Raw genomic sequence first — 27,851 nt, 5'->3', positions numbered from 1 at the left:
TCCACCAACAGATTAGCAAGCTGAAGTGGCAATTGGCAGGGCACATAGTACGCAGAACTGACGGCCGATGGGGCAGCTGGAGTGGAGGCCGCGTACCGGAAAACGCAGCGTGGGACATCCACCCACAAGGTGGACCGACGACCCCAAGAAGGTGCTGGATGAAGGCCGCTACGAGCCGGGCGTATGTAGAAATCATTGAGGAAGGCCTATGTTCCGCAGTGGACGTCCTGTGGCGGAAAATAATGATGATGATGAGGAGATTCCTTTTAGTGCTGACTTAAGTTTACCTAAACGAGAGGGAGTAACCAAATTAATACAGCAATATTTTGGTAATAATTTTTATTTATAAGAAAATTCGACTGTCGCTATGGATTCAGGTGGTAGTAGAACTGAAGCAGATCGGTTTCCAGCTCGTATAAGCACTGACTGTTCTTTTAAGTTCCTGCAAAGAAGAATTATTATCAGTTCATCATCATCATCTCAGCCATAGGACATCCACTGCTGAATATCTTAGGCCTCCCCCAATGCTTTCCATGTTACCCGGAAAACGCAGCGTGGGACGTCCACCCACAAGGTGGACCGACGACATCATAAAGGTAGCAGGAAAGTGCTGGACGCAGGCCGCTACCAACCGGGTAACGTTACTAACAAGCATTATTATCAGTTATTATGTTATTATTATGAGTGATTTACAGCTGCATTTTTTCCTTAATAAAGTGGTATTCTATAATTTAAAATTCATTATAAAATATTTAACAGTGTTAGTTAAGTAATCATTTGAAGAAAGATCTAATCCTAACACAGAGACTCAGATTATTACATAGAATTATACTCGTATAATATTTACGTTTGTGTATCTAGCGTGATTCGTGTTGCATTAATCAATTATTTTATCTTCATAATTACAATTACAAATTACGATACAGGATGGATTTTATTTTAATTAAAGTATTTTTATTGCGTTGTTCTTATTGAGATGTACGGTACCTATTTACGTTAAATTAACTGTTTTTTATGCATAACCTAAAGCAGGTATTTAACCGCAATCGGACCTAGTGTTAAGCGAATTCTTTGTTTTTAACTTTCTTTATTGTATTATTTAAATTTTAATTGTGTTTTTTATTTCAAACACTTCGGGTGATACCTACTATCATTCAAATTCAAATTGTTAATTCAGATGTACCTAATACCTATTTTAATGCGAAATTTTTCCAAAGAATAAAAATAAAATTCCTGCCTACACTAACCTTCAAAATTAAGTACCACACTTTTGTAATTGCAATTTCTCCAAGACTAAGATAAGACAAGTTAGAGTTTCTTTCTTTGAAGAAATAATAATCCATTCTATTTTTTACCAAAAATACACCTTGTTTTAAAAGTCATTGCAATTTACAAAGTGTGGAAGTCTGAAAGGCCAAATAGCAAGATATTTAAAAGGGACTCACTCATTCTGTAGCACAGTCACCACAGTCCCCCTAGGAGTCACAAACGACACGCTATCCACCTTCTCCTTGCAAGGCGAGTACTGCACTTTCCCCACTCTGACTGACCCTCTGGGAAGAAATTTCGAGAAGTGCCCCAAAGCGTAGAACATGGGCTGCTTGATGAACTCATTATTTTCGGCGAAGATGATGATGGCAGCGTCTAGAGCTGTTGAAAGCCAGCTCGGACCTCCTTGAGGGTTCAGGCATAGGTTCCAGTCAATCCAGCCTATGACATTGTAGTTTAAATCCTGCGGAAAATATGGTTTTCATTGGATATATGGAAATATAATTTGAATAAGCATAAACTTGTATAATATTTTATCTCTATTTCGTTTATTAAATACGAGTACCTCTAAATAAAAAATATTTTTATTGATTTATTTATTTATTTAATGAGCAACATAATAAGCTTAGATACAGGTACAGAAAACCCAAAGCGCTTACAAGTTTAGTTTTATGTTTTCACAGGATTGTCGTGACATTTTTAGTCTATGCACAGAACAATAATAAGTACCTACTACCACAGAATAATAATAAGTACTACGTACCTACAGAAGTTTTACTTCGCGAAGGTATTTTAAAAAATGTATGCTCAATGTCATTAACATTATGGTGTAATTTAGCCTGTCTCAAGAGTCAAGCACCATTTTGTTGACAAACGTCAGTGATCGGCACTGCGCCGAAGCTATAGGGCTGACTTCGGTAAAACGATGTGAGGTGAAGTGCCAAACTGCGGAAAATGGTGGAGGAAATACATGATTTAGCATGAATTATCATGAATAATATTAACTAGGTACTTATTTACCTCTCAGTGTCTTGAGGCAACTTAAAAAATTACATGTGTTTTTATTATTATTTACTCAGTTAAATACTGCACAGTATTTAACACACCATTTTCTTTATTTTCTTTTATCATACACAAGAATACGCGTGCGTGAGTCAATGTTCGCTCGTATGTGAGGCCTTGTCGAATAGTATCCTGTAGGTGGGCCATCGCGCGTGTTTTTTTTTTCGATGTAAACTCGCGGAGATGAATAGGCCTGGTACTACGTACAGAAGTTTTACTTCCCGAAGGCATTTAAAAAAATGTATGCTCAATGTCATTAACAATATGGTGTAATTTAGCCTGTCTCAAGAGTCAAGCACCATTTTGTTGACAAACGTCAGTGATCGGCACTGCGCCGAAGCTATAGGGCTGACTTCAGTAAAATGATGTGACGTGAAGTGCCAAACTGCAGAAAATGGAGGAGGAAATACATGATTATGCATAAATTATCATGAATAATATTAACCACTTATTTACCTCTCACTTTCTTGAGGCAACTTAAAAAAGTACATTCTGTATTTTATCATTATTTTGGCAATGAAATACTGCACAGTATTAAGTACCTACACCATTTCCTTTATTTTTTTCATCATACAGAAGAATACGCGTGCGTGAGTCAATACTCGCTCGTATGTGAGGCCCAGTCGAATAGTAATCCTGTAGGGTGCCATCGTGCTTGTTTTGTTTTCAATTTAAACTCGCGGAGATGAACAGGCCTGCTCTATGTCTCATTATTAAACGAAATAAAGATGCGACCCTCGTTTGCTAATGCAGAACTATTTAAAAAAAACTCAGTAAAAACTCAGTAAAACTCATTTATTTCTGTAAGTAGGCTTTAAAAAAGCACTTTTACACGTCCCAGTATTAACCCTACCACTGCTTCAGGACAATAAATAGGCCAGTGCTGAGAAGAAGCAGCGCAAGAAACTCAGACACTATTAAAAATAATGTTTAAGTATGAAAAAAATAACGAATTTTCTAGTATTGGAAAAAAAATATTCACATTCAATAATTTATTTACTAGAATACGTCATAATTGTTTTATGTACGAGGCGAGCTATCTGAGTCCTATGAGGTTGCTGGTGTTTTACTAACCACCCTTTATAAAATATACAGTGTGAGTCACGTTAAAGTGTACATATGAAAATAGATTAAAATAGACCTATTTTTATCGACAAAAAATAGGTCAAAAATATTTTTGAGATTTTTTTTTATTTTTTTATAGAATTTTTTTTCTTCCAAATACTTATTGTAAAAAAAAACGTAATAACTTTTAAACTATAAGCGGTATATCCTGATAAAATAAATGCTAATAATGCTAAATGCTAAAACAGACGATACTGAAAATTTACAAATTTAGAGCCATTTTCGGTTTCGTTGTTTTAACGAAGCGTTGAATGGCGCGCCCGGAGAGGCTTAGTTCAAACGATCATTGCAAACGTTGTGATAGGGATAGAGACATGCAATTTTTGGTTTTATGAAAATAATACGATAGAAAATAATACAAAGTAATAAAAACCCCCAGTTACATGGGCATTTTTTGGAGAAATTTATCAAATAACCAAAAAAACACGAATTTTTAAGCAGATGTTTTTCAAAAAGTATATTTTTTTATTATTTGTTGGCCTTTTTTGTGTATTTTATGTATTTTTTTAGTATCGCCTGTTATTTAGCATTATAATTGTTTTCATTTTATCAGGATATACCGCTTAGTGTAAAAGTTATTACGTTTTCTTTACAATAAGTAATTGGAAGAAAAAAAATTCTATGAAAAATATAAAAAATCTCAAAAAAAATTTGACCTCTTTTTTGTCAATAAAAATAGGTCTAGTTTCATCTATTTTCATATGTACACTTTAACGTGACTCACACTGTATTTAAACTTACCTCAATAATATTCCGCGCATATTGCTGAGCACGATCCCATGACCCAAAATATACATGAGGGGTTTTATCGACGCCTGAAAGAAGAAAAAAATGTATGTCTAACTAATGCCTGATAGTACGAGAAGGGACCGTAAGAAACCCTACGTCAATTTGATATTATGATAAGTTCCATGGCACACGTTCAGAAAAGTTGTGCCATACTTGGAAAAAAGATGAAATCGAATATATTTCGAGGAAACTCTAACGAAACTTTTTAAAATGTTGATGTCAGATTAGGTATTCAGAAAGCCTAGGTGAGTGCAGTTTGTAGGTAATAGTTTTTCTTCAAAATTTCCAAAACCTACAGGGTATTCAAATACTGTCTTACGACAATGTACGGAGGCCAAAGTACCTACTGCTTCTATTTAAGTTAACAACGTGGAGCAACCTTTAAAAATCTAGTTTAGAAATAAGGACATGGCAATTAAAAAAATTTAAAACCAAAGATGCGGTAATTATACACTTACGTAATTCATCGACGAGACGCCAACGTAATAGACACCTACTTGCTAACAAGGTAAGGCACTAAGGGCTAGCGCCGTGCGCGGTAATGATGTGTCAAATACTATTATTTAGGCTAGTAGGTATGACCACGAACAGAAGACGTAACGGTAATTAGGTTAGGACTTTCGCTTGGACAAGCAGTTTTTCAAAATTTACAGAATGTTTCTATTGAATAGATATTTTGCCAAGCTTAAGACAATCTTTTATCATCATCATCATCATTTCAGCCATAGGACGTCCACTGCTGAACATAGGCCTCCCCTAATGTTTTCCACGTTGATCGATTGGTAGCAGCCTGCATCCAGCGCTTCCCTGCTACCTTTATGTCGTCAGCCACCTTGTCTATGGAGTAGATCAAATCTATACAACATAAAAATTACAGCCAACTTTTAACGTTAAGTCGGTTTGCGTTACGGTAATTAGAGAACATTATAATATTAATTTAGTCACTTATACTTAATAGAGGCCTATGATTTTATGCACAACTGGATAGGGTTGTTATCTATACTTATAATAAATCTGTAGAGAGGTCAATTCTGTACATGAAATATGTTTTCAAAATAACTATCAGGGGGTGATTAGTGATCGATACTGATGCAAAAAATGCAATCAGTAAAATTTTTGTCTGTCTGTCTGTATGTTCCTTATAGAAACAATAACTACTCGACGAATTTTAACGAAACTTGGTACAATTATTCTTCGTACTCCTGGGCAGGTTATATTATACTTGGGAATTCCCACGGGAACAGGAATTAGCGGGAAAATATTTTTGTATGAAAAATCTAAACCGCTTAAGTTAGACGCTTTGCTAGAATTTGGCATGCAGGTATCTTAGTAAACTTAAGCTTAGTTACAATAGGATATTGCAAAATTCCTACGCCCATATTATATGTTATATGCCCATGTTAACATGGGCTGATGTCGGCTCATATACCCATTTACCTAACACCCTGTATAGATTTATTATAAGTATAAAAGATGAACATCACTTAGGAACAGAGAACGTATACAGAAAAAAGACAGAAATAGCATATAAATATGACGAGGAAATAAAAAGTGAACTGAGCAGTACTATTCTATCGCAACAGCAATGCCCATCGCAATGGGACTCCACTCAGCATATGCCGTGGCCCACGGTGGGGAAGGCCACGCGCTGGTTTTCAGTGGGCCCACCAGTGAAACTCACCAATAGATGATTCAGTGTAGATGACGAATTTCCCCGGGTAATTCTTCAATGGTTCCGTCAACATCTCCGGCGGGGTAAAGTCATCGAAGTAAAAGTGCACAGCCACGCCATCTATGTAGTCTAACGCTGCCGGGGTTTCCACGACTACCTGTGATAAAATACAGGGTGACTTTGAAATCGTTGGATTCCTTTTTAAAATAAAACTCTACTCTTGATACATCTAAATATCTAAATATATAAAAGGAGAAACTGACTGACTTACTGACATATCAACGCACATCCTAGACGGCTAAATGTAGGCACTTGAAATTTGGAAGGGACGTAGCTTAGGTACTGTAGAAGTGCACTAAGAAAGGAATTTCCGAAATTCCCACGATAACGGGAAATAGCGGGAAAATCCTTTTGTATGAAAAATATAAACAGCTTAAGTTAGACGCTTGAAAGGCATGCAGGTACCTTAGTAAATTTAAAGCTTAGTTACAACAGGATATTTCAAAATTCCCACGAGAACGGGAGTTAGCGGGAAATAACAGTATGAAAAAATCTAAACCGCGTAAGATAGATGAATGGGGTAAAACGGGATCCACGCGTACGAAGTCGCGGGCGGCCGCTAGTAGTACATTAATAAAATCTTAACTTACCAAGTTAAACCATAGAGTCACACACATTCTCTGGTCATCTCCAGTCAAAATTTTCACATCTTTGAAGGAGGAATTCCTTATCATTGGCCCGAGATGCTCAGCTATCCATGTACCCTGTGGTGGACAGATATTATGTAATTTTATAGAGCGCTAACTACGCTCGTTAACTATTGTAAAGATAGAAGGAAAAAAAGAAAGTATGAAAAATCTATCTATTTGGTACAAAATACAGCTTGAAAGTACATGTGTCACATACAAGTTGTGAACCAAAATGGCATCCGCTCAGCGTTGTGTCCTAATTCAAGGTCCAGATGATACTGTCATTCTAAACGACCGATGAAAGTTGTGCCATGTTAGGGGACCGTATGAATGAGGCAAAGGTTGTTATTAGTCTGTTTCTTAACGTAAACTACGTTAATATTTATACGATATTCGATTCGATTCGTATTTTTACGATCTAGATAAAAGCAAATAATATGTACGTGACAAAGTAGACTTAAGATCCATCCAAGACATGATCAGTAGACCGACGTCACAGGTAACAGGAAAGCGCTGGATTCAAGCCGCTACCAACCAGTCATTATGGAAATCATTGGGGGAGACCTACTTATGTGTGTTCAGCAGTGGACAATGGACATCCTCAAATAATTATGATGACAACAAAATGCTTCTGATCATTTACCTCTTTTCATTTAATTACTAATAGATATCTTACATTTTACCGTCACCAAAGATTATTTGTGTGAGAGAACAGATAACAAATATAGCATGTAGTACTTACAAGCCCTTGTACCGTCCATGTCACTCGGTTGTTGTTGCCTAAACTCATGAGCCCGCTTAGAGGCTCGTTCACTGTAGTAAGACCCCAGATATCTATGCCTTGGGCTGCGTAGTGCTCTATGAATCTGAAATGAAGACTCCACATAATACACTATGTTCTTTTTTACATAAATACTCCCTTTTTAGGGTTCCGTGGTCCTGACAAGGAACCCTTATAGTTTCGATATGTCTGTCTGTCTGTCCGAGGTTTTGCTAGGAAACTATTGGCACTAGGGAGCTGTAATTTTGTGGAGGTATGTATAATTAATCACGCCGACAAAACGGTAAATTAAAATTTTGAAAAAATCTTTTTTACGGTAGTTCTCCTACATGTAGTGGGGATTAATTATTTTTTTCATCTTCTACCCCATCGTGTGGGGTATCTTTGGATAGGTCTATTAAAATGGCTTAGGGGGTGGTGAGACCATTTTTCGATTTAAGGATCTGTTTGCAAAATGTTAAAGTTTAAAGTGCCAATTTTTGTTCGAGTAGGTTACTGTTGGCATGAAAAATCTGGAAAAATTCATGATGATAAAACTTTTTATGAACTTTCAAGGAAAACTATAGCGATTAAGATAGATCAGTTAGTTTAAGAGTAATAGTCGTTTTACTCATGTATTATAAAATTTCATACCTAATAAAATAAAATCCTTAGAAGAAAATATTAAAAGTGACTTCAGATGAAGTAATTGCTTGCTTCTGAAATATATTGTGGTAACGACGGACAACTACGGAAACCTACACTGCGCATGGCACGACACGCATTAGTAAATTAGAGAGATCATTCCATTGCTGCGGGCGGGGATTGATAGACCATTATGATGATTATGATGAATCGTAGTTTAATTGTAGCTACTACCCATCATTGATGAAACTAACGCTGGACGCTGGTACACTTAAAAATTTTGACGGGTTCATCCAGTGTCTAAGTAGCTCTGATGGAAGAGGTGTCGCCCGGCAAGCGAAAGGTCGTGGGTTCGATTCACGCCTTAGGCAGTCCATTTCTTTTAAGTTATCTATATAATAAAAGAAAGTCGTGTTAGTTACTCCACTTATAACTCAAGAACGGCTGAACCGATTTAGGTAGTTTAGAGCCAGGAGAAGGACATTGGATACTTTTTATCTCGTTCGAAATAAAAAAAAAGTCTGCTTATTTATTGCCATTAAGGCGGAACAAAGTTCGCCGGGTCAGCTAGTTTATGATATATCAAGTTGTTTTAAAAAATAAATATACTTGTAATGGTACTCAGCAAATGCCCCGTAGTACTCCTCCTTGATTTGCTCCGTCCCCGTAAAGTTTGGCTTCGTCTTCATCCAAAGAGGGCTGCCCCAGGCCGACCCTACTATATGCAGCTCGTCTGTCGCCACTTTCATTGCGGCTTTGATCATTGGTATCTGAAAACGTTATGGGTTTACCACAGTAAAGTCAGCGTCAAATAGTTCTTGACACCCAAAGAAGCCAAAAATTTTGCAAAAGCCTTTGTAACAATTGGAATAAGATTATGTTTGGTGTAGTGGTTCAGAACGGACTACTATGCCGAGAGGTCCCAGGTTCGATTCCCGGCCGGGCAGAAATTGAAATGATGAATTTTAATTTCTGTGACGGGTCTGGGTGTTGCTATGTATAATATGTATGTATTTAAAAAAAAAGTATATAAGTAGTATATCCGTTAAGCTAGCACCCATAACACAAGCATATTAATTGCTTACTTTGGGGCTAGATGGCGCTGTGTGAGATTGTCCAAAGATATTTATTTATTATTTATTTATTATTATGTTTATGTTGTCAACTTTTTGGCCACTTTAGGTGTCACGAACTAATTGACACCGAACATCGCGACATCACACTATAAAAAACTCGTACTTTGGATTCAATCTCACAAAACGTGGACTTCTAGAAGAGTTTCTCTACTATAAGATCATTGAGGAAAGCAGTAGTGTAAAATACCTTGTATTTATAATCTTCTGGAGCCAAAGAGAAGTTGGTAAGCGTGGTCTGGTTCTCTGGCTCATCGCTGTAGGAGTAGAGACGCGGGGAGAAATCCGTAGCGGCTATGGGTAGTCGGAGCATGTTGTATTCGATTCCCGTATTGCCGAAGTAGGATCTGAAAAGTATGAAAAAATATTTTTAATTAGGTACCTACTTATCAAATCTTTATTTATTACTAGCGGCCGCCCGCGACCTCGTAAGCGTGGATCCCCCTTCATGTATCTTACGCGGTATAGATTTTTTCATACAAATGTTTTTCCCGCTAATTCCCGTTCCCTTGGGATTTTCGGGAATTCCTTGTTGTTAATAAGCTTTAAGTTTACTAAGGTACATACATACCAAATTTCAAGCGTCTAACTTAGGCGGTTTAGATTTTTCATACAAAAGGATTTTCCCGCTAATTCCTGTTCCCGTGGGAATTCCTAAGTATACTATAACCTGCCCAGGAGTACGAAGAATAATTGTACCAAGTTTCGTTAAATTCCGTCGAGCAGTTTTTGTTTCTATTTAAGGAACATACAGACAGACAGACAGACAACAATTTTACTGATTGCATTTTTGGCATCAGTATCGATCGATTTTGAAAACATATTTCATGTACAGAATTGGCCTCTCTACAGATTTATTATAATCGTAAGTATAGATTATGTTATTATTCCCGAAGTGCCCGTATTCACAAACATTACTATGAGGTCTCACAGTTCGTGTGGCATAGGGTGACATACGAACCAATCACAGAACTCTATTCAACGCTGTGCGTTCGATTTGCTGCTTCACATAAGCAAGCATCGTTTGCGAATACGGGCGTAAGCCTGAATAAATTTTTGATTAGAAAACCATTCGACAAACAACATAATTCTTACCTCCTCGTATCTGCGTTAAAAAAGTAAAGTCAAAGACCTACTAAGGCTCTGTACCGTAAATTACCTACTTCTACTAATAATTGCATATTCAAATTCGAATACTACATATTTATTTTCGTAATTACTTTACAAAGTTTTTTAGTTTGACAAACATAAAAACATTCATTACTGCATCATTACAAAGCACCTATCTGACTGATAATATAACATGTGCATAGAATTAACAGGGAGCGTAGTGTGAATTTACGTTAAAAGCATTCGGTGTCAATTGCGATGAAAAATTTATAGGAAGATTTTAGTTCTTGAAAGTTTCCGCTAGGGGCACTGTACAATCCGATAAACATATTTAATGTCACTTTTTTACGCAGTCGCTAGTGAAGACGTTTGATGTAAACTCACACTAAGGCTGAGTGCACCACCTAACTTTGACCGTAACTATGACGATAACCGGTGCTTTTTGTATGGAATTTGACAGATTTTAACGTTTGTCAAAGTTAAAGTAAGATGGTGTGTACGAGCACGATCGTACATCCTGCTGCACCGTCAGCATCGACCGCCGGGCGACCCATGAACCCTCAACGTGCACCGTCGGCACACTACACCGACGGCACACTAGCAAATACGTTTCATTGTGTACAGTAAATAACTTATGTATAAATAGCAATAGAATCATAACAATAAACAGATATCAACCATCCGTCGTTGTGTCTCATTTTCCCCCGCTGCCGCCAAGGGACCCTTAGCCGTCGCTATGATCAGTCCGGTGAGTCTGCCGGGCTGGCAGCGGGTCCCCGCCGCCTACCTGCCGTCCTAACGCTGCTGCCCTGGGCGACCTGGGCACAGCCTCCTTCCTATCAACCCTTATTATGTCTAAGTATATATTGTTAGGCAGGGCTAGGGCTCTAGGGACTTAGTGTCTTAGGGAATAGGGACTCTAGGCTCACTAGGGAGTTAGCTCCCTTCCTGACCGCATATCCCGGGCACGGGAGCGGTGCCTTACAACCACTGCCTCCCGCCCGTACATGGTGCAACCCAGCCTAAGCCCACTGATCATGCGGTCTAGTTTCGTATCGTATCGTTTCAGTCAAATGACGTCCACTGCTGGACAAAGGCCTCCCCCAAGGATTTTCATAACGACCAGTCCTGCGTTGCCCGCATCCAGGTTCTTTCGGCGACCTTCACCGGCTTTTCTACCTAGTGGTCTAGTTTTAGCATGAGTTAATCCAGCAGTAAGCTCACATATTTTAAGAGCGCTTTCACATTAGGGCGTTAGTAGCGCGACAGCAGCGCGACAGCAGCGCGGCGGCGGCGTTTTTGTAATGTGAAGGGAGGCATCAGCTGTCACTTAGTATGAAATTTTTGGCAGCGCGTCTGTCGTGTTAAATCGCCTAAATAGTGAAAGCGCTCTAAGTCGATGTAGGTTGCACCTACCTAATCAAGTACTCCTTTAGCTGTGGATTGCTGATGTTGGCCCAGGTCATGCCAGCTGAGTCCGTGACGGCGCCCCCGAAACCTTCCACAGTCTGGTGCCTTGTAGACAGGTCGAGATCCAACACCGTAGTGCAGTATGGTTCTAAAAAGATTATTGTAGTAAAAACTAGTATATTACTCAAAGGAATTTCTAGGTCATAGTGTATAATCATCTTAGTTTTCAGTAGGTTCAACGGTTTTACAATTAGTAGCCTATCATCATTATCATCACTTCAGCCAGGCAGGACGTCCACTGCTGAACATAGGCCTCCCCCAATGATTTCCACAATGGCCGGTTGGTGGTGGCTTGCATTCAGCGCCTTCCTGCGGTCTTCGGTCCACCTTGTGAGTGGACATCCTAGAAGTAGTAGTAGTAGTAGTAGCCTATGCCAATGTTTAAAGCTGATTTTATTCCAATGAAGTTAGTTAAAATTAGATGATCTAAGTTGTCCGAAAATTATTTTGTTTCAAAAAGGTACTTTTTTAAGAATATCTCGAAAAGATAAAATAATACTTACTACGCGGCCCGTATTGACTTAATACGCCAGACGTTTTAAAGAACCTTAATCCTGCCTGAAAAAATAAAGCAGAGTCAAATTAAAAGGCTATCTATAGGATATGGAATGGAAAAGGGTGTAATTCAGGGTTTCACTTTGGGACCAGTCTCGTTCCTAGTGTATAAATTGTAACTAAGAATTAATTTTGAAGGTTATTTTATGAAAATGTATCAGTACTTACAGGAAAATGTATCGTATGAAGTAGTTACTTACGTTAGAAGAAATGTAGACATAAAACGTGCCCCTTGGCGGTGATACTCGTGTGATTTCGTCGCAGTATGTGGCATTGCACACACATACAACAGAGACGTTTGTGGCTCTGGCCGCACATGGTGTGTCTATAATTATAAATTCAAAACTTAAATAAATAAAATACCTACCTACCTATTTAAATTCAAAAAGTGTAAGTACTTAATAAAAGGTTAACATAATATTAAGCAATGAGGCGATACGTAGACGCGAGGTCCAAATGCTGCGTGATTGGTGGATTTTGACATGTATCTGTCAATGTCATGTCAAAAATAACTAATCATGCAGCATTTGGACCTCGCGTCTACGTATTGCCACCTGGCGGATTTTTCAATCGCGAATACCCTCATTGGTTGTTGACACTACCAATTCATTGACATACTTTTTATGTGTGTTCGTTCGTTTCAAACAAAAGACGTCCAATGCTGAACAAAAGTGGAAAAATAGGTAATTCCATTTTCTTTATTATTTCTAAAACATTTGTTATATTATTTTTGGTTTGAGGTAATCAAACTGAAGACATAAATAGCTGTAGCGGGCACTTCTTCGAAATTGCATTCTTCGGCTGATTCATATGGACAAATTTCAAATTCAATTTTAGGTCTGTAACATAGACTCATATGAAAATAGGTACACCCAATAACATATATTTGGATAAGGGACTCGTTTTTGTAAAGCAGTTTTCAAGATATCGACGTTTAAATATTTTGTGCCCATATGAATCAGAATTTGTTACATATTAATCAAAAATAGAAATAAAATTTAAAATCTTCAGGTACAATTGGCTCTATATTAAGAAAATAATCATATTATTACAAAAAAAAGGGACCACATATTATATTTAAAAGCATCCCTGACACCTTCACCTGACGCCCACATCACTGTCAAAGCTAAGGGCCAGATCAAATATCTAAGAGTAAGGTCCTGTTAATCACCAGTGGCACCAAGTAGTGAGTGCAAATACGGTGACCTTAATTATATATAACCAGTGGCAGCTCGCACTTTTACCAATTCGTCGCCGTGCGTATGGAAGACAGCTTGCTTTTTCGTGGCTGCTTCCCTAATTTAGAGGTCCGAAAACTCTATGTCGGAAGGCTATAAAGAAAGGCCGGGAGCTCTATACTGGCACCCTCAAAAGCATAATTCTGTACAGGACTCCCATCTAAGGCATCACCCTCGTAGGCAAGGGTAACGCTGCCCATCTTCTAAGACCTTAACAGGCCCAGAAAGTCTACAGGGCTACATCGTTGGCTTTAACGAAGCGTGAAGAACGAGGTGAAAGCTCCGCCTTAGGAGGACAGAGAGGCCGTTTGACGTGAGACTCGCTAGACTGTGCTGTAGTCTAGAAGTTGATAAACTACCTCGCCATAGCTAAGTTGGGTCACTGAACCTTATTCGCACTCGTGCAGAAGTTTAAGGTTGCTCGAACGATCGCTCCATGACGGGGCACGGATCCTTCGAGCTCTAACTGTATTGTAGTGGCTAGGAGCATAAGGCACACCATATTCTTGCGGGATAGCATAGTCAAAGCTATGTGGACGATAACAAAACCTGGGTAGTAATGAATCACGTCTATCTGAGAAGACAAGGTGCCGAAAGAAGCTGCGGTACGATAGCGCGACTACGAACNTCCCGTTCCCGTGAGAATTTTGCAATATCCTGTTGTAACTAAGCTTTAAATTTACTAAGGTACCTGCATGCCAAATTTCAAGCGTCTATCTTACGTGGCTTAGATTTTTTCATACAAATGTTTTTTCTCGCTAATTCCCGTTCCCGTAGGAATTTTGCAATATCCTGTTATAACTAAGCTTTAAGTTTACTAAGGTACCTGCTTGCCAAATTTCAAGCGTCTAACTTAAGCGGTTTAAATTTTTCATACAAAAGGATTTTCCCGCTAATGCCCATTCCCGTGGGAATTCCTAAGTATCCTATAACCTGCCCAGGAGTATGAAGAATAATTGTACCAAGTTTCGTTAAAATCCGTCGAGTAGTTTTTGTTTCTATAAGGAACATACAGACAGACAGACAGACAGACAGACAGACAAAAATTTTACTGATTGCATTTTTGGCATCAGTATCGATCACTAATCACCCCCTGATAGTTATTTTGAAAATATATTTCATGTACAGAATTGACCTCTCTACAGATTTATTATAAGTATAGATGTGTACTTAAAGCATTAGTACAGTTCACTCGTGATGTATAAGCTGTATTATTGCAATTAATTACACCTATACCTGTCTAAGGGACTTATAGGAGTGTAGACTAGTGTAGAGTTATACTTTTATACGATTGTTGGTGTTATAATACTCTAACAACTATCCTTTAGTCAGCTGTCTCACTAAGAGCATTATAGGAGGGTAGAGATACGGCAACCGCTGTTTAACGGCCTACTTGTACGATGTTATAGAGCTAGCATTTTAATAGAACACACGTGGTCATTTATAAAGCCAAAGGCTGTTATGTTTACTTATTTTAGACTGTTATACAGCTAGTAGCTGTAGTAGGACTTGTTGGTGATAATTAAAACAACCTTTTTTTACTATCTGTATAAAAGTGTTTAAATGGTTCGCATGTGCACTGTAGGCTGTTAAAAGGACTATATGTGATGTCCATTAACATCAATAGCAGTTTATTTGTCCACAAGTACTACTGTTATTTGCTGTAAGCTGAACATGAATGTGAATGTGATATTCTATTACACTTTTCCCCAAGCCATTTTTACGTCGCGTGCAATATAAAATTTGTGAAAATGAATACAAAATCTTGGAAAATAAGAGCGAGAACCGGTGGAATAAGAAGAAAAATTGCAAAAGAATATTCGCAAATAGTAAAAATAAACAGTCGATTGACAACAACGCCCGAAAATGAGCCCGTGGATAAGGCTTCAACAAGTGCGACTTCAACCGTTGTTCATGGTGGTTCTGTACATTATGCAGAGGAAAATTTTATGCCTGAACCTGAAAGTTCCCTTCACAATATGCAGATATCAGAGTGTGGCGATTGCAGTTCTAGTGATAGTGAATACAATTTTGATTTGGACAATTATTTTACCTTTCGCAAAAAAATAAAAACATGGGCTATTGAAAATCGTATTCCTCATTCCGCTGTCAATGAATTGTCAGGCATAATAAACGAATTTAAACCGGGAACAATACCGTCTGATGCTAGAACATTTTTATGCACTCCCGTTAATGTAACTTTAAAAAATGTAGAAGGAGGTCAATACTGGCACAATGGGATAGCAAAACCTTTGAAGAACATTTTGCAAGATTGGATGGATATTCCAGATATGATTTCAATTAACATAAATGTGGACGGTTTGCCTATTTTTAAAAGTTCGACAAATGAATTTTGGCCCATATTATGTAACATTTTTGAAAATCCCAGAATTCGGCCTTTTATTATTGGAATCTATTTCGGGAAAGGAAAACCAAAAAATTTAAATGAATTCTTAGAAGATTTTGTAAAAGACATGAAGATATTATTAGAAGAAGGTCTTGTAGTTGAGCGCTTAGAGAAAACTATAAAGATAAAAATCAGATGCTTCATTTGTGACTCGCCAGCTAGAGCCTATATTAAAGGTAAATCTATATTAGTGTCGCATATTATCGCCATTATGCACCTGTGATACCGATAAATAAGTAGTTGAAATTATTGATGCTTCTTACCTATAGGCACTTGACTTGTATTCATATATATATTTGATAGCTCAGTTGGTAGTGAACCTGCCTTCTATTCTGTGGTCCGTAGGTTCGATTCGCACATGACACAAATATTTAAAAATTATAAACTTTTTGTATTATTATAACTTAATTTAAAATATTTTTTTTCAGGAGTCTGCAATTTTAATGGTAAACACGGCTGCCATAAATGTACTACAGTTGGAGAATATTCGCATACCACACATACCGTCACATTTTCTAAGTCTTTGTGTCCTGAAAGGACAAATGAAGGATTTAGAAACAAAATTTATGGCTTGCATCATAAAAATGACTCACCTTTATTAAATCTTCCTATTGACATGGTGAACCAATTTATTGTTGCCGATTCACTTCATTTGATCGACCTGGGTGTTATGAAGAGATTACTGATTGGTTGGCGTGACGGCAACTTTGGCAAATATATTACTAAAATGCGGGCAAGTGATATTGTACTGGTTTCAAATTTTCTATGCAACTGCAAATTGCCTTCAGAAGTGCATCGAGCAGTGCGAGGTTTAGATTCATTAGCACATTGGAAAGCGTCAGAATTTAGAGCATTTTTGCATTATTTAAGTATTGTAATTTTGCCTGATGTTATGAACAATGAGGCTTATAATCATTTCTTAACACTATATTGTAGTATAACAATTTGCTCAACAGAAACATACCGAACTTTATTGCCATTAGCAAAGGAACTTCTGGAACATTTTGTAAAATTTTACAAAGACTTTTATGGTACATGCTACGTTACAAGCAACATACACAACTTACTACACCTGACGAATGAAATTGAAATGTTTGGCCCTCTGATGACGTTCAACGCATATCCCTTCGAGAATATGTTATTTATGATCAAAAGTATGCTGAGATCAGGAAGAAAACCACTGTCTCAAGTCGCCAAACGATTGGCTGAAAATACAGCTGATATTAATTTTCAAACACATAAAGACAAGAAATACCCCTTTGTGAACACAATTAAAAACAATAATATATTAAATTTTGAAGATTTTAAACTTTCCAGCAAAGAAAAAGACAGTTATTTACTTACCAGATGCAATGAGGTTGTTAAAATTTGCTGCGTAAAAGTCGGCCACAATAAGATTTTAATCAAAGGAAATAAAATCAACAACACAGAAGACGTTTTTGAATATCCAATCAAATCGTCTCATCTTGGGATATACAAATCAAGATGTCGGCAGATTAGTACCCATACTTTGATCGTTTTAGAACCCAAAGAGATTAAATGTAAATTAGTATGTATCGAACACAAAGAATTTAAATTCTTTATCCCTTTGTTACACACATATAAATAAAATACTGTTTGATTTGATATTTTGGCTTTTATTACCTTCTTTTTCACACAGTGATTGCACTGAACACCCACACAATTAACGTACATTTTTTTATATTTATTTTGCTTATACAATCTTCCCTGATTTTTCCTATGTCACTTTAAAGTGACATGAGTTTAAACTCTACCATAGATAATCAACATATTTTTTCCATTAATTCTTATTTAGTAATTTATTATAATTACGTACAGTTTAACGATATTTTTAATTTTTTAAGGAAATGGCTCTTTAAAATGATGCAAAACATAAGAAACAGCCCTCCGAAAACTTCGCAATGCACAATGCCAAATTAGTCCATGAAACTAAACAACTTTGCACAAGGAACATGGAACAAAAACATTTCGACTACTGTACTGTACATACAAAATGTCCAGCTGACTGACGATGCAAGCATGTGAGACAATTTTTTTTCTTGTTTCCTGACAAAAAATGGAAAATTGTACAGTTCCAACGGAGCACACAAATTTTTTGGTGGGCTGTCTCTTATAAAACAGAGTAAAGAATAGTTTATACTAGCTAACTACCTATTTTAATCAGTCTAAATATTTCTATCTAAATTACTCTTCGTAGCAAACAACATTATTATAACATAAAATAACTGTAACAAAATCAGGTATAACAAAAAATAATTAACAAAATTAAACTTAACCTCCTATCAAGGCTTTTTACAAATCAACATTACACAGCAACATATGCAGTCATAACTAAGCTTAAAATACCTACCTTATATGTATATCGAAAACGTATATAATCAGCATGATTTCTATAAAACGGAGATATTATACTTATACATAATTAACTATTTTAATTAGTCTATATATTTTTATTAAAATAGCACTTAGAAGTTAGTACCTATCAAACAACATTTAACAAAATTTGTTTCAAAAACAGGAGTAATAAAAAGGGTATAAGCCGAAAAGAGGTCAAAGTGGTACTCATGAAACTGAACGTTTACCGCTAAATTGGGACCTCCCATACAAAATTGTTGATCAGCTAGTTAATTTGCTTTGGGAGGTTCAATTATTTGAAATATTTCGACCCATGTTCCATGGGAAAATATGTTCAGTTTCATGAGTACCTTGACCCTCCTTTCGGCTTGTTTACCCTTTTTGTTACTTCCTTTATAATTTTCGAAATAAACTATCGTAACAAATAAGGCTTTATGTAAATCAGCATTATGTGCATAGTCATACATAACTAAGCATAAAGTACCCGTATTATATAATCAGCATATAATAAGTTCTAATAAACGGAGATATTAAAAATATTCAAGTCTCATCACCGAAAAATAATTATTACTTAAGCTGTTCATAATCAGTCTAGTAGAAACAAAAATCAACTAAAGGCAGGTACTGGTAATGACCGGTTTTGTAACGAGGCATAAGGTGAAATGTTACAAAAGAAGCATTCGCACAGTCAGTACGAAAAAACTACCGTGTCATTATATCTAGTAACGCCGGGCAGTACTTACCTAAACAATATACCAGACATAATAATAAAAAAAGAATGCCATAATCGACAAAAAACGCATAAAAAATATTAGCACAAACTTTCTTCGTCTTTATCATCTATCTTTTCTTCACCATTATTTTCCTTTTCCTCCTCCACTTCTGCTACTTCCATCTCTAATGTTTCATTTGATTCTTTATTTTGATTAATTGTTGAATTAGCAGAATCTTTTTGCTTACTTGTGCTTGCCTGTTTTTTTGGTTTTGATTTAATTTTTCGGACTCGTTTTGAAGAGCATCTTAAGTCTTTCATTGATTTCCTTTTAACAGCATTTTTCAGAACGCCCTTAAAAAACTTTTCAGTTTGTCCCATAGTAAATTTACAATCCCATGAACGTAGCATATCACAGAAGAATTTGATAAAGTTTTTGTAGTCTTTTATTGGGACCTTCGAAATGTTGCCACGGCTTCCCCCAGACCAGGAGCATTCACACAGAAACTCACGTGAAACCATTGAGTCGATTAATTTATAGGCAAAGGTCAAGCCATTTCCTTCACATGGTTGAAACAAAAACCCCAACTGTTGTTGTAGTTTTGATCTCTCAGTTTTATTAATTAAACTTCTTTCCAGATTATCTAGTTGTTGCTTGTCACTTATTTGTTTGAAACTAAACGTTTCATTATCAAATTGGTTAGCGTCTTTTAATAAAGTAACAGACACTGGCTGCTCGATTTTTTCCATAAATTTTACCATGCATTCATCTAATTGTACAGACAACTCGGCCACTTTTTGAGTAAGTTTTTAAACGCTTTCAACAAGATTTTGCAGTATTAATTCTTCGTTATTAACTTTTTGAATTAAAATGTTTTGATTTGCAATACACTGTTCGCCGTCGAAGACGGTTAGACATGGCATTTCATTATTAGCTTCGATCTCATTACTTGTAGCAGAAGTAGAATCCATTTGAGTCCCTCCCGCGTTGAAGGCACTTGGCATCTAAAACAAACAAAAAATCATAACTCTTGTCTTGTAAAATAATCGTTCAAATTGGTTTATAATCGGCGGAGATATTGCGTATAAAAAAGTTCATCCCCAATTTTCCACCCTTGGGGGTTGTTTTTTATATTATTAAATTTAAATGGGACCACCCTTGAGGTATTACCTATACGCCGAAAAAAGATTTGTTCAAATCGGTTCATAATTGGCGGAGTTATCGCGTAACAAACATAGAAAAAAAACATACGGGTCGAATTGAGAACCTCCTCCTTTTTTTGAAGTCGGTTGATAATAAAACTTCGCAGTTCGGCTGTTATTTTTATTCCAATAATAATTTATATGTTACGGCTAAAGATAGGTGTGAACATAAACTTAAGATTAGCCGGCTAAACTTAAGTTTAGCTTCGAGAAGCAGCTAAAGTTCGGTAACATGTTAGTTTGCGTCATGATATTCCATCTTTAGCCGGCTAATGTGCACATTAGCCAAAACGATACGGCTAAAAATGTATTCGATGGGCGCGCCAGGCCGGCGGAGGGCTTGAGGGGGCGGTGGGGAGACAACGAATAGCTCCATATTATTTAACAATTGTGACTAGATATTGTTTTAAGTAATTAACACTGAAGAAGTTTTATTTTGTTTTATTTTGTAATTTTAAATACTACCTACAGGAGATTCTGTAATGACCAAATGGTTCCTTATTATTTTATTTTATTTTAATGATTAGGTAGGTACCTAGATATTGTTTTAAGTAGTTAATATTTTGTTATTGTAATAATTGTAATTTTGAATACCTACATAGGTACATAAAAGTATGTGTAATGAAAGTGATATTTTTTAATAAAGATTTCGTGTCAAAATAGTACCTAAACATTATTACATTGTTTCCTTTTCCATTTCCTTCTACATTTTTAGCCAAGGGCCTGCGGTTACACTTAAGTTTAGCCGGTTAAAGATAGAAGAAACTAACATTAACACCTCGTCGAAGATAAACTTAAGTTTAGCCGGCTAATCTTAAGTTTATGTTCACATCTATCTTTAGCCGTAACATATATATAGAATTAAGACAGGGTTGATGAGTCGCCGACAAAACCACGAGCTCACGAATCCATTCAATATTTTCAGAAAAATTAATAGTTAAGCTTAGTATATTTTAGTAAATAGGTAAAGAGTTTGATATAAATCTGTTTAGTGCCAAATAATCATCAGTCTTCTTGAAATAATAAAATACTATTACTTAGTCAGTGGTAAAAAAAAATTGATTAATATTTGAATAGTGATACAAGTTATCTGAGAAAATCAAAAAAATATATCAGATCATAAATAGGTAAATTAATTGCAGTGTTGCCATATCAAACAATTTTCTCCGCTTTAGGGGTGCCTAGCCTACTAAAACAAAATACCACAGGGACTAAATTGTAACCCTGCTTCGGCAGCCCGCGCTCGGTGCAATATACAAGTTTTTATTATATGTTTGTATGTGTTGCTGAAACATAATAAAATCACTTACCAAATTTTGCACCATTTTTTCAAAACGGTTTTCTGGTGGTATTGCCGCTGGTCTTACAGGTGCTGGGCTAAGGCGCGATGCACTTGTTTCATTGTCTGTGTCTGTACAATTTTCCATAATACGTAGTTCAGTTTGCGCTTCGACGTACGTTGCAATATTACTTCGTTTTATCACGCAATCCAAAATGTCCCAATTTGGATTTGGAAAAGAGTTTTCGTCTTTTGCGAGTCGTGCTCGGTTTTTAACTTTTTCTGTAGGCCAGAATAGTTTTCCACCGTCCTCCCAAACACACGGTACTATACTTAATCTGGGTCGTCCTTTTTCCACAGTTTGTACAATCTTAAACGGCATTGTCTGAAAGAGAATAATTAGGTTAATACCTACTAGCACATTCATCATCATCAAAAAAATAATAATAATATTATCTGTTTTTAATAATTAAATTTAAATATGAGACACACATCAACACATACACAACGAAGTATTACCCTAGAGCCAAAATACCACCATGTACGAATTTGAAGAAGCGATTACACATCCCGATTCAGCATTTCATTGCTGGTTATTATGGATGGAATTACCTACAATAAAGTCAAGAAAACCAGGAATGTATTCCAAATTGGGATGTGTTTTCGCTGCTTTATTCAAAATGTCGCTTGGAAATCAAATCCGGAGACGGTAGTGCATGATATTAAACCTCTTTATGAAGACAAATTACCTAGCAAGTATTTATATATAGATTCACATTTTCATAGCTTAACATAAAATAACTGACCTAAACCCACAATGACATCAGTCACATAAATGAATTTATACTAATAAACAAATAATACATACATACACGCTCCATAAAACAAACAAATAATAGGTACCTTTCTAAAATACGAATAACGGTGACACAGAAACATCCACTTCACGTGGTATATATTTTGCAACTAAATAACAATACAATAACTAATCCTATCTTGGCCATCACGCACGCCACGGGGCACGCGAGTGATCAGAGGATCTATACCTATCCCGTTCCCGCCTCTATTTCTCGCTTACTTGTTAAAAGGAATGCGCATGATTACTTGTCAGAAAGAAATAGCATAAACTTTGTCTAAGTAGATATTTAAGGTGATCGTACGCGCCAAGTCCGCTAGTGTAACCATATTTTACAGAATTTTAACAGATAAATATCAGAAATAAAAGTTATTTATCACATAAATAACAGGAATAACAGTTATTTATCTGATAAATGCTGCAAAATATGGTTACACTATTACACTTGCCGACTCGGCGGCGCTTAAGGTGCTGACAGGTGTATTTTCACCTTTAAAATATTGTAAACAGTGTTTGTTACAATGGCTGAGTGACAACTATTATTTTGTGTCCTTTTCTGTCGCAGGGCATTATGTTGTCCCTCTTTATCTAGTTTGTTTACATTCTTTTAAATACCTCCTAGAACAGAGTAGTGTATTTTTGTAATGTAAATATGTACTCTGACACCAAATGTGTTCTCACACGAAAACAAAAAGTGATTTTTGTTAGTTTTGTACATAATTTGTACTTTAGGTATTCATACTTGACTATTAGTACCTGGGCTAGGCGATTTAACGGACATTAATAATTTTTATTGCGGATCTCTAAAATTTCAGTATTTGAAAGAATTAAAGATACACAATTGACCTGAACTACATCTTAAAGCTGTACATTAGTTCACATTAGAATAAAATAGACATTAGCGCTGTAGTGGTACAAATGTGGAACCTCATATAGATAACAGCATTCTAACAGAACACATGTGAACCTATTTTACGCTCACCGCATTAAATTGGAGTTATACAGTTCACATAGCCGTATTTCATTTCCACCATTTTGTTCTACGNACTAACTTACCTAATTAAAATTATGACACATTTTTTTTGCAGAAGGACAACTCATTAGCTTTCGAAATAATTTTAATTTATATTGATATATCAAAAGGAAAAAGCTATATCAACCATTTTGTTCCGGAAAATGTCTAACGGACACACCATATGAATCAGAGAATCACACTTCAAATATTTTTAATTTGTATAAAGACAGCAATTATGTCAAAAATGTAATTTGCGCCAGATAGGGCTATAGCTAAGCTATAGGAAAAAAAATATTGCATGCCATTTTGTTAGTTGGTTACTGAACTATACGCAAAGACATCGAAAATTTTGCCTCCGAAGAAATACCCTAGCATACTTAAGTTTAATATTATTGTCTATCATTCATTCACTGTCATCATTCTTATTTATTGTACACAACCTATTATTTTCATATGACGTAAATTCTCTAGCTAGTTAAACATACTAAAGGCACAATAATATTGTGATAACAATAATATTGGTAATCAACATAATCACAATAACAATGAAAATTAACTATGTTCGTTCATATAAAATAGACGATGCATGACCGATTCTAAAATTAACATTTGAACAGGTTTTCAGGCACGTGTCAAAACCTTCAGTACAAAGAGTTCAAAGTAACTGTAATGAACCTATGAATAACTCTATTTACTTAGAATAGTCACAATAGGTATGTTAATATTGCATGCAACGGAGGGAAGTTGAACCTTAACTTCGAACTCCTCCTATGTTCTTCTGATTAATGTCGTTGCAGGTCCAATGACAGTTTAACTTTCACTGGTTGGGTTTATATTGGCGGTCAAGCTGTCGATCCTGGCTACACAGGAGTTGCAGCGATGGGAAAGAGAGGTGGGAATAGTCCCGTAATAGCTATGTTAACTATAAGGGTTTTCTTTTATAATGAAAAGAAAATGATTGTTTTTACACAAATTAATAATAGTCCCGTTAGCCCCTCCTGGTAGGTACTAAGCTAAATTAGCCTGTGTCACGAGTAGGCTCAGCACCCCGCACAAAATACCCATCTTACTTTGACTTTAACAAACGTCAAAAATCTGTCAAACTCCATACAAAAAACACCGGTCATCGTAATAGTTACGGTCAAAGTTAGGTGGTGCAACTCAGCCATAATGGAGCGGCGGCGTGGTTCGAACCCGCGTTACTTGGATTGGAACACGAGTCGGCCAGTCCGACCCCTTCACCGTTCGGCTATCGTGGCTTCCAATAAATAATTCTTAAGATACATAGAAACTGGATTTCGTAAATTGTTTTTTTTAAATTTACAGCTACTCTGCGCCTATTTCAAAAATAATTTCCTTGTTTTGTAGTTAATTTACATTTTACTATAATCTCTAAGGAGTTTGTTAATGGTTATGTTCGTATTTTGTATTTACATTCTACTCGTAGGCTGATTTTTTTCCTGCTAGATAAGTAATTTACGCATTTCCGTTGTTTAATTACAACGCTAGATAGTTTCTAAAGAATGAAGATTATAGTTAAGAGACTTTTTAATGGTTATGTTATTCATCACTTGTGAAAAATACTCATTAGGTACTTTACGCGCTCCTGTAATGGATCTGAAAAAAGGATGGCGCATGCAATTGGACCAAGAACGTATCGTACGTACCTTAATTCTAAGCCTTTTTATTGGCCTCAGCCTTATTTTTTATCTATCGAAATAAATAAAACGAATAAACTAAACCTAATTCGTCATACTTGTTTTGCTAAAAAATTCAACATCCTACCAAAGAAAAATAAATTTCTTCGCAAACAAAGATCTACGCGTGCTAATAATTTATCAAGGTGTATTCTTTATTTATTATACCTAGGTTTTATTTTATCTTATCTTATCATAATTATAGGTAATGAAATCCTTTATAAAACAAGAGTTAATCTTTAATCTTTGTTAGACCAACACTTTACCGCGGCTTCGGTCGCGTTTTATTGTTATTTGCCTTTTCTTGCATCTTTTCATTATTTCATACATGTTTTTCCTATTAAGAGCCATTTTACATTTTCGTGCGAATTTCTAAGATTTTGGAAGCATGAATTACTATCTTAAGCAACACCCAGAGATTATTTAATAACTGCGAAAGATAGGTCGATCCTTGTTGTTGACCATTAATGAAACGGATTTACTAAAACTCTTTTTCTTAATTCACAGTGCCCCATCTCCCACAACCATTTTACGAAAAAATTGCCGCAGACTCATTTTCAAAGTCCTGTATCTATTATTTATGCTCATATAATAAGCTTAAAAATATAAAGTAATCATCGGACATATATTCTTGTAGTTCATTAATGAAATAGATTCTTGAATTTCATTACCATTATTGAGTAAAATCTAAAAATAATTTGGCAAATTTGAAGATTAACGTCACATTTTGATCGTGGTTTTTGGTATCCAGGGTCCGATGATGGAGCTGTAAGGGGGCAGATTTATTTTTCACTATGTGACTGTCTTTATTTTGTACTTAATATACAGGGTGTTAGGTAAATGGGTATATGAGCCGACACTAGCCCATGTTAACATGGGCATATAAATGGTATGGTGAAGTCAGAAATTTGATATCATCATTAATTTTTTTTTAATTGTCATACAAAATAAATTTTATAAAATCCGATTTGTATGAAAATTTAAATAATTAAAATGAAGATATCAATTTTCTGACTTCACCATACCATTTATATGCCCACGTTGACATGGGCTAGTGTCGGCTCATATACCCATTTAAACACCCTGTATATTTCACATATTATACCTATTCGTGTTTCATTATGAATCGAAATATAAAAGACTTAATAAACTCTATTAAAATTTTAAATTAATTAATCAAGTTTGAATACCTCATTCTACCTTAAAATTAATAACTTAAATCAAGTCTTAATACGGTCACTCACGGCTCAAGATTTTTTTGTCCATTTCAGCGTTCTTTTTACTCTTTTGACGTTGCGTTGACAGCTTTTACCTAAATTCGCGCGGAATATTTTTGTGAAATGGCTCTTAAGGTCATGGCAGACTAGCAACAGTTATCAACTCGGAAAAGGATCAACACCACCGTATCGTCTTTCGCGAGCTGTCATCGCCTTTCGCGCGCTGTCAAATTGACAGTATCAATCGCAAGGCGAGGCGTTTATGTTACGGTGCAGATAAGTGTGCTTTCCAGTATGGAGTTTCATACAAAGAATACTGACCGCCTCGAATTGATACGATTACGAACCCTTTCCGGGTTTATAAATGTGCTAATCCGACTCTGTTATATTTTTTTTTTAAATAAAACGTATTCTAAACCTTTTAAGCCCCAATCTCTACGCGAAATATCATGAAAAATTCAGTGGTTTACTTGAAAAATCTGAAAAAGTGTAACGTTTCCACACATACAGACAGAGTTACGTTCACATTTTAATATTTACTTCTAATAATTATCTAATTCCTTACGCTAAGAGTCAAGAATTTCAAATATTTGTAGAGCGGCAATGACATTTTATTAAACCAAATCTGCAAATAAACGAGCTTGCTTTGCTTATGAGTAACAATACCTATTAGAAGAGTCTCAACTAACTACTTATTGCTTAAGTTCTAACACTCTGTAAATTAAAGTTTAACTTTTAGGAGAGTGAAGAAAATGGAAAACTTTCATATATTCGCTTATAGCATTACCTACATAATAATATTACTGGTTCCAGCGTTTCTTCTCAGGACTTGTACTATGTTTGTCTCGAAGCGCTCTGATTGGGCCCAAAAGATAAGGAGACATGTAAAGGCTACCTCTATTATGTGTGATAGGGATAGAAACATGCGATTTTTGGTTTTACAAAGATAATACGATAGAGAATAATACAAAGTAATAAAAACCACCTGTTATAGGGGGTTTTTTGGAGAAATTTATCAAATAACCAAAAAGACACAATTTTAAAAGCAGATTTTTTTCAAAAAGTATCATTTTTTATTATTCGTTGGCCTTTTTTGTGTATTTTATGTATTTTTTTAGTATTGCCTGTTATTTAGCATTATTACTGTTTTTATTTTATCAGGATATACCGCTTAGTTTAAAAGTTATTACGTTTTCTTTACAATAAGTAATGTAATGTTGTTGGTATACCGTAAATAAAATAAAATAAAATAAAAATAAGTAATTGGAAGAAAAAGATATCTAAAAAAAAAATCGCAAAAATTTTTTGACCTCTTTTTTGTCGATAAAAATAGGTCTAGTTTCATCTATTTTCATATGTACACTTTAACGTGACTCACACTGTATATTAATAAGTAAAATGTTCTTACCCCTTCTAACAGATGAAGCGCTGCAAAATATAGCAAGCAACACTATACAGCCGTATATTTCAGAGTGCCAGCGCATAGTGACAGTTGACAGTGCTCCACAGCACTAATGCGCAGGCGCCGCACTGGCTAGTATATAAAGAAGCTGGTACAGACGATAAAAAAGA

At 35.8% G+C, this 27,851-nt stretch overlaps 1 protein-coding gene across 1 annotated transcript; it reads right to left on the bottom strand.

The window, feature by feature from the left end:
- Positions 1 to 324: 324 nt before the first annotated feature.
- Positions 325 to 27,779, bottom strand: LOC114352146 (lysosomal acid glucosylceramidase-like). Its single transcript, XM_028303623.1, has 12 exons — positions 27,688 to 27,779; positions 12,480 to 12,604; positions 12,228 to 12,282; positions 11,671 to 11,812; positions 9,335 to 9,491; positions 8,621 to 8,781; positions 7,349 to 7,472; positions 6,568 to 6,681; positions 5,927 to 6,074; positions 4,198 to 4,271; positions 1,446 to 1,732; positions 325 to 442 (listed from the first exon to the last, which is right to left on the bottom strand). Exons 1-12 carry the CDS (start codon positions 27,761 to 27,763, stop codon positions 340 to 342), a joined length of 1,566 nt encoding a protein of 521 aa, XP_028159424.1. The 5' UTR covers positions 27,764 to 27,779; the 3' UTR covers positions 325 to 339.
- Between the last annotated feature and the right edge of the window lie 72 nt (positions 27,780 to 27,851).

The sequence above is a fragment of the Ostrinia furnacalis genome, unplaced genomic scaffold, assembly GCF_004193835.3.
Source record: "Ostrinia furnacalis isolate ACB-3 unplaced genomic scaffold, ASM419383v2 OfSCF1259, whole genome shotgun sequence".
NCBI lineage: Eukaryota > Metazoa > Arthropoda > Insecta > Lepidoptera > Crambidae > Ostrinia > Ostrinia furnacalis.
Note: the sequence above shows the minus strand (reverse complement) of the source record. Positions and strands in the feature narration are given on the sequence as shown.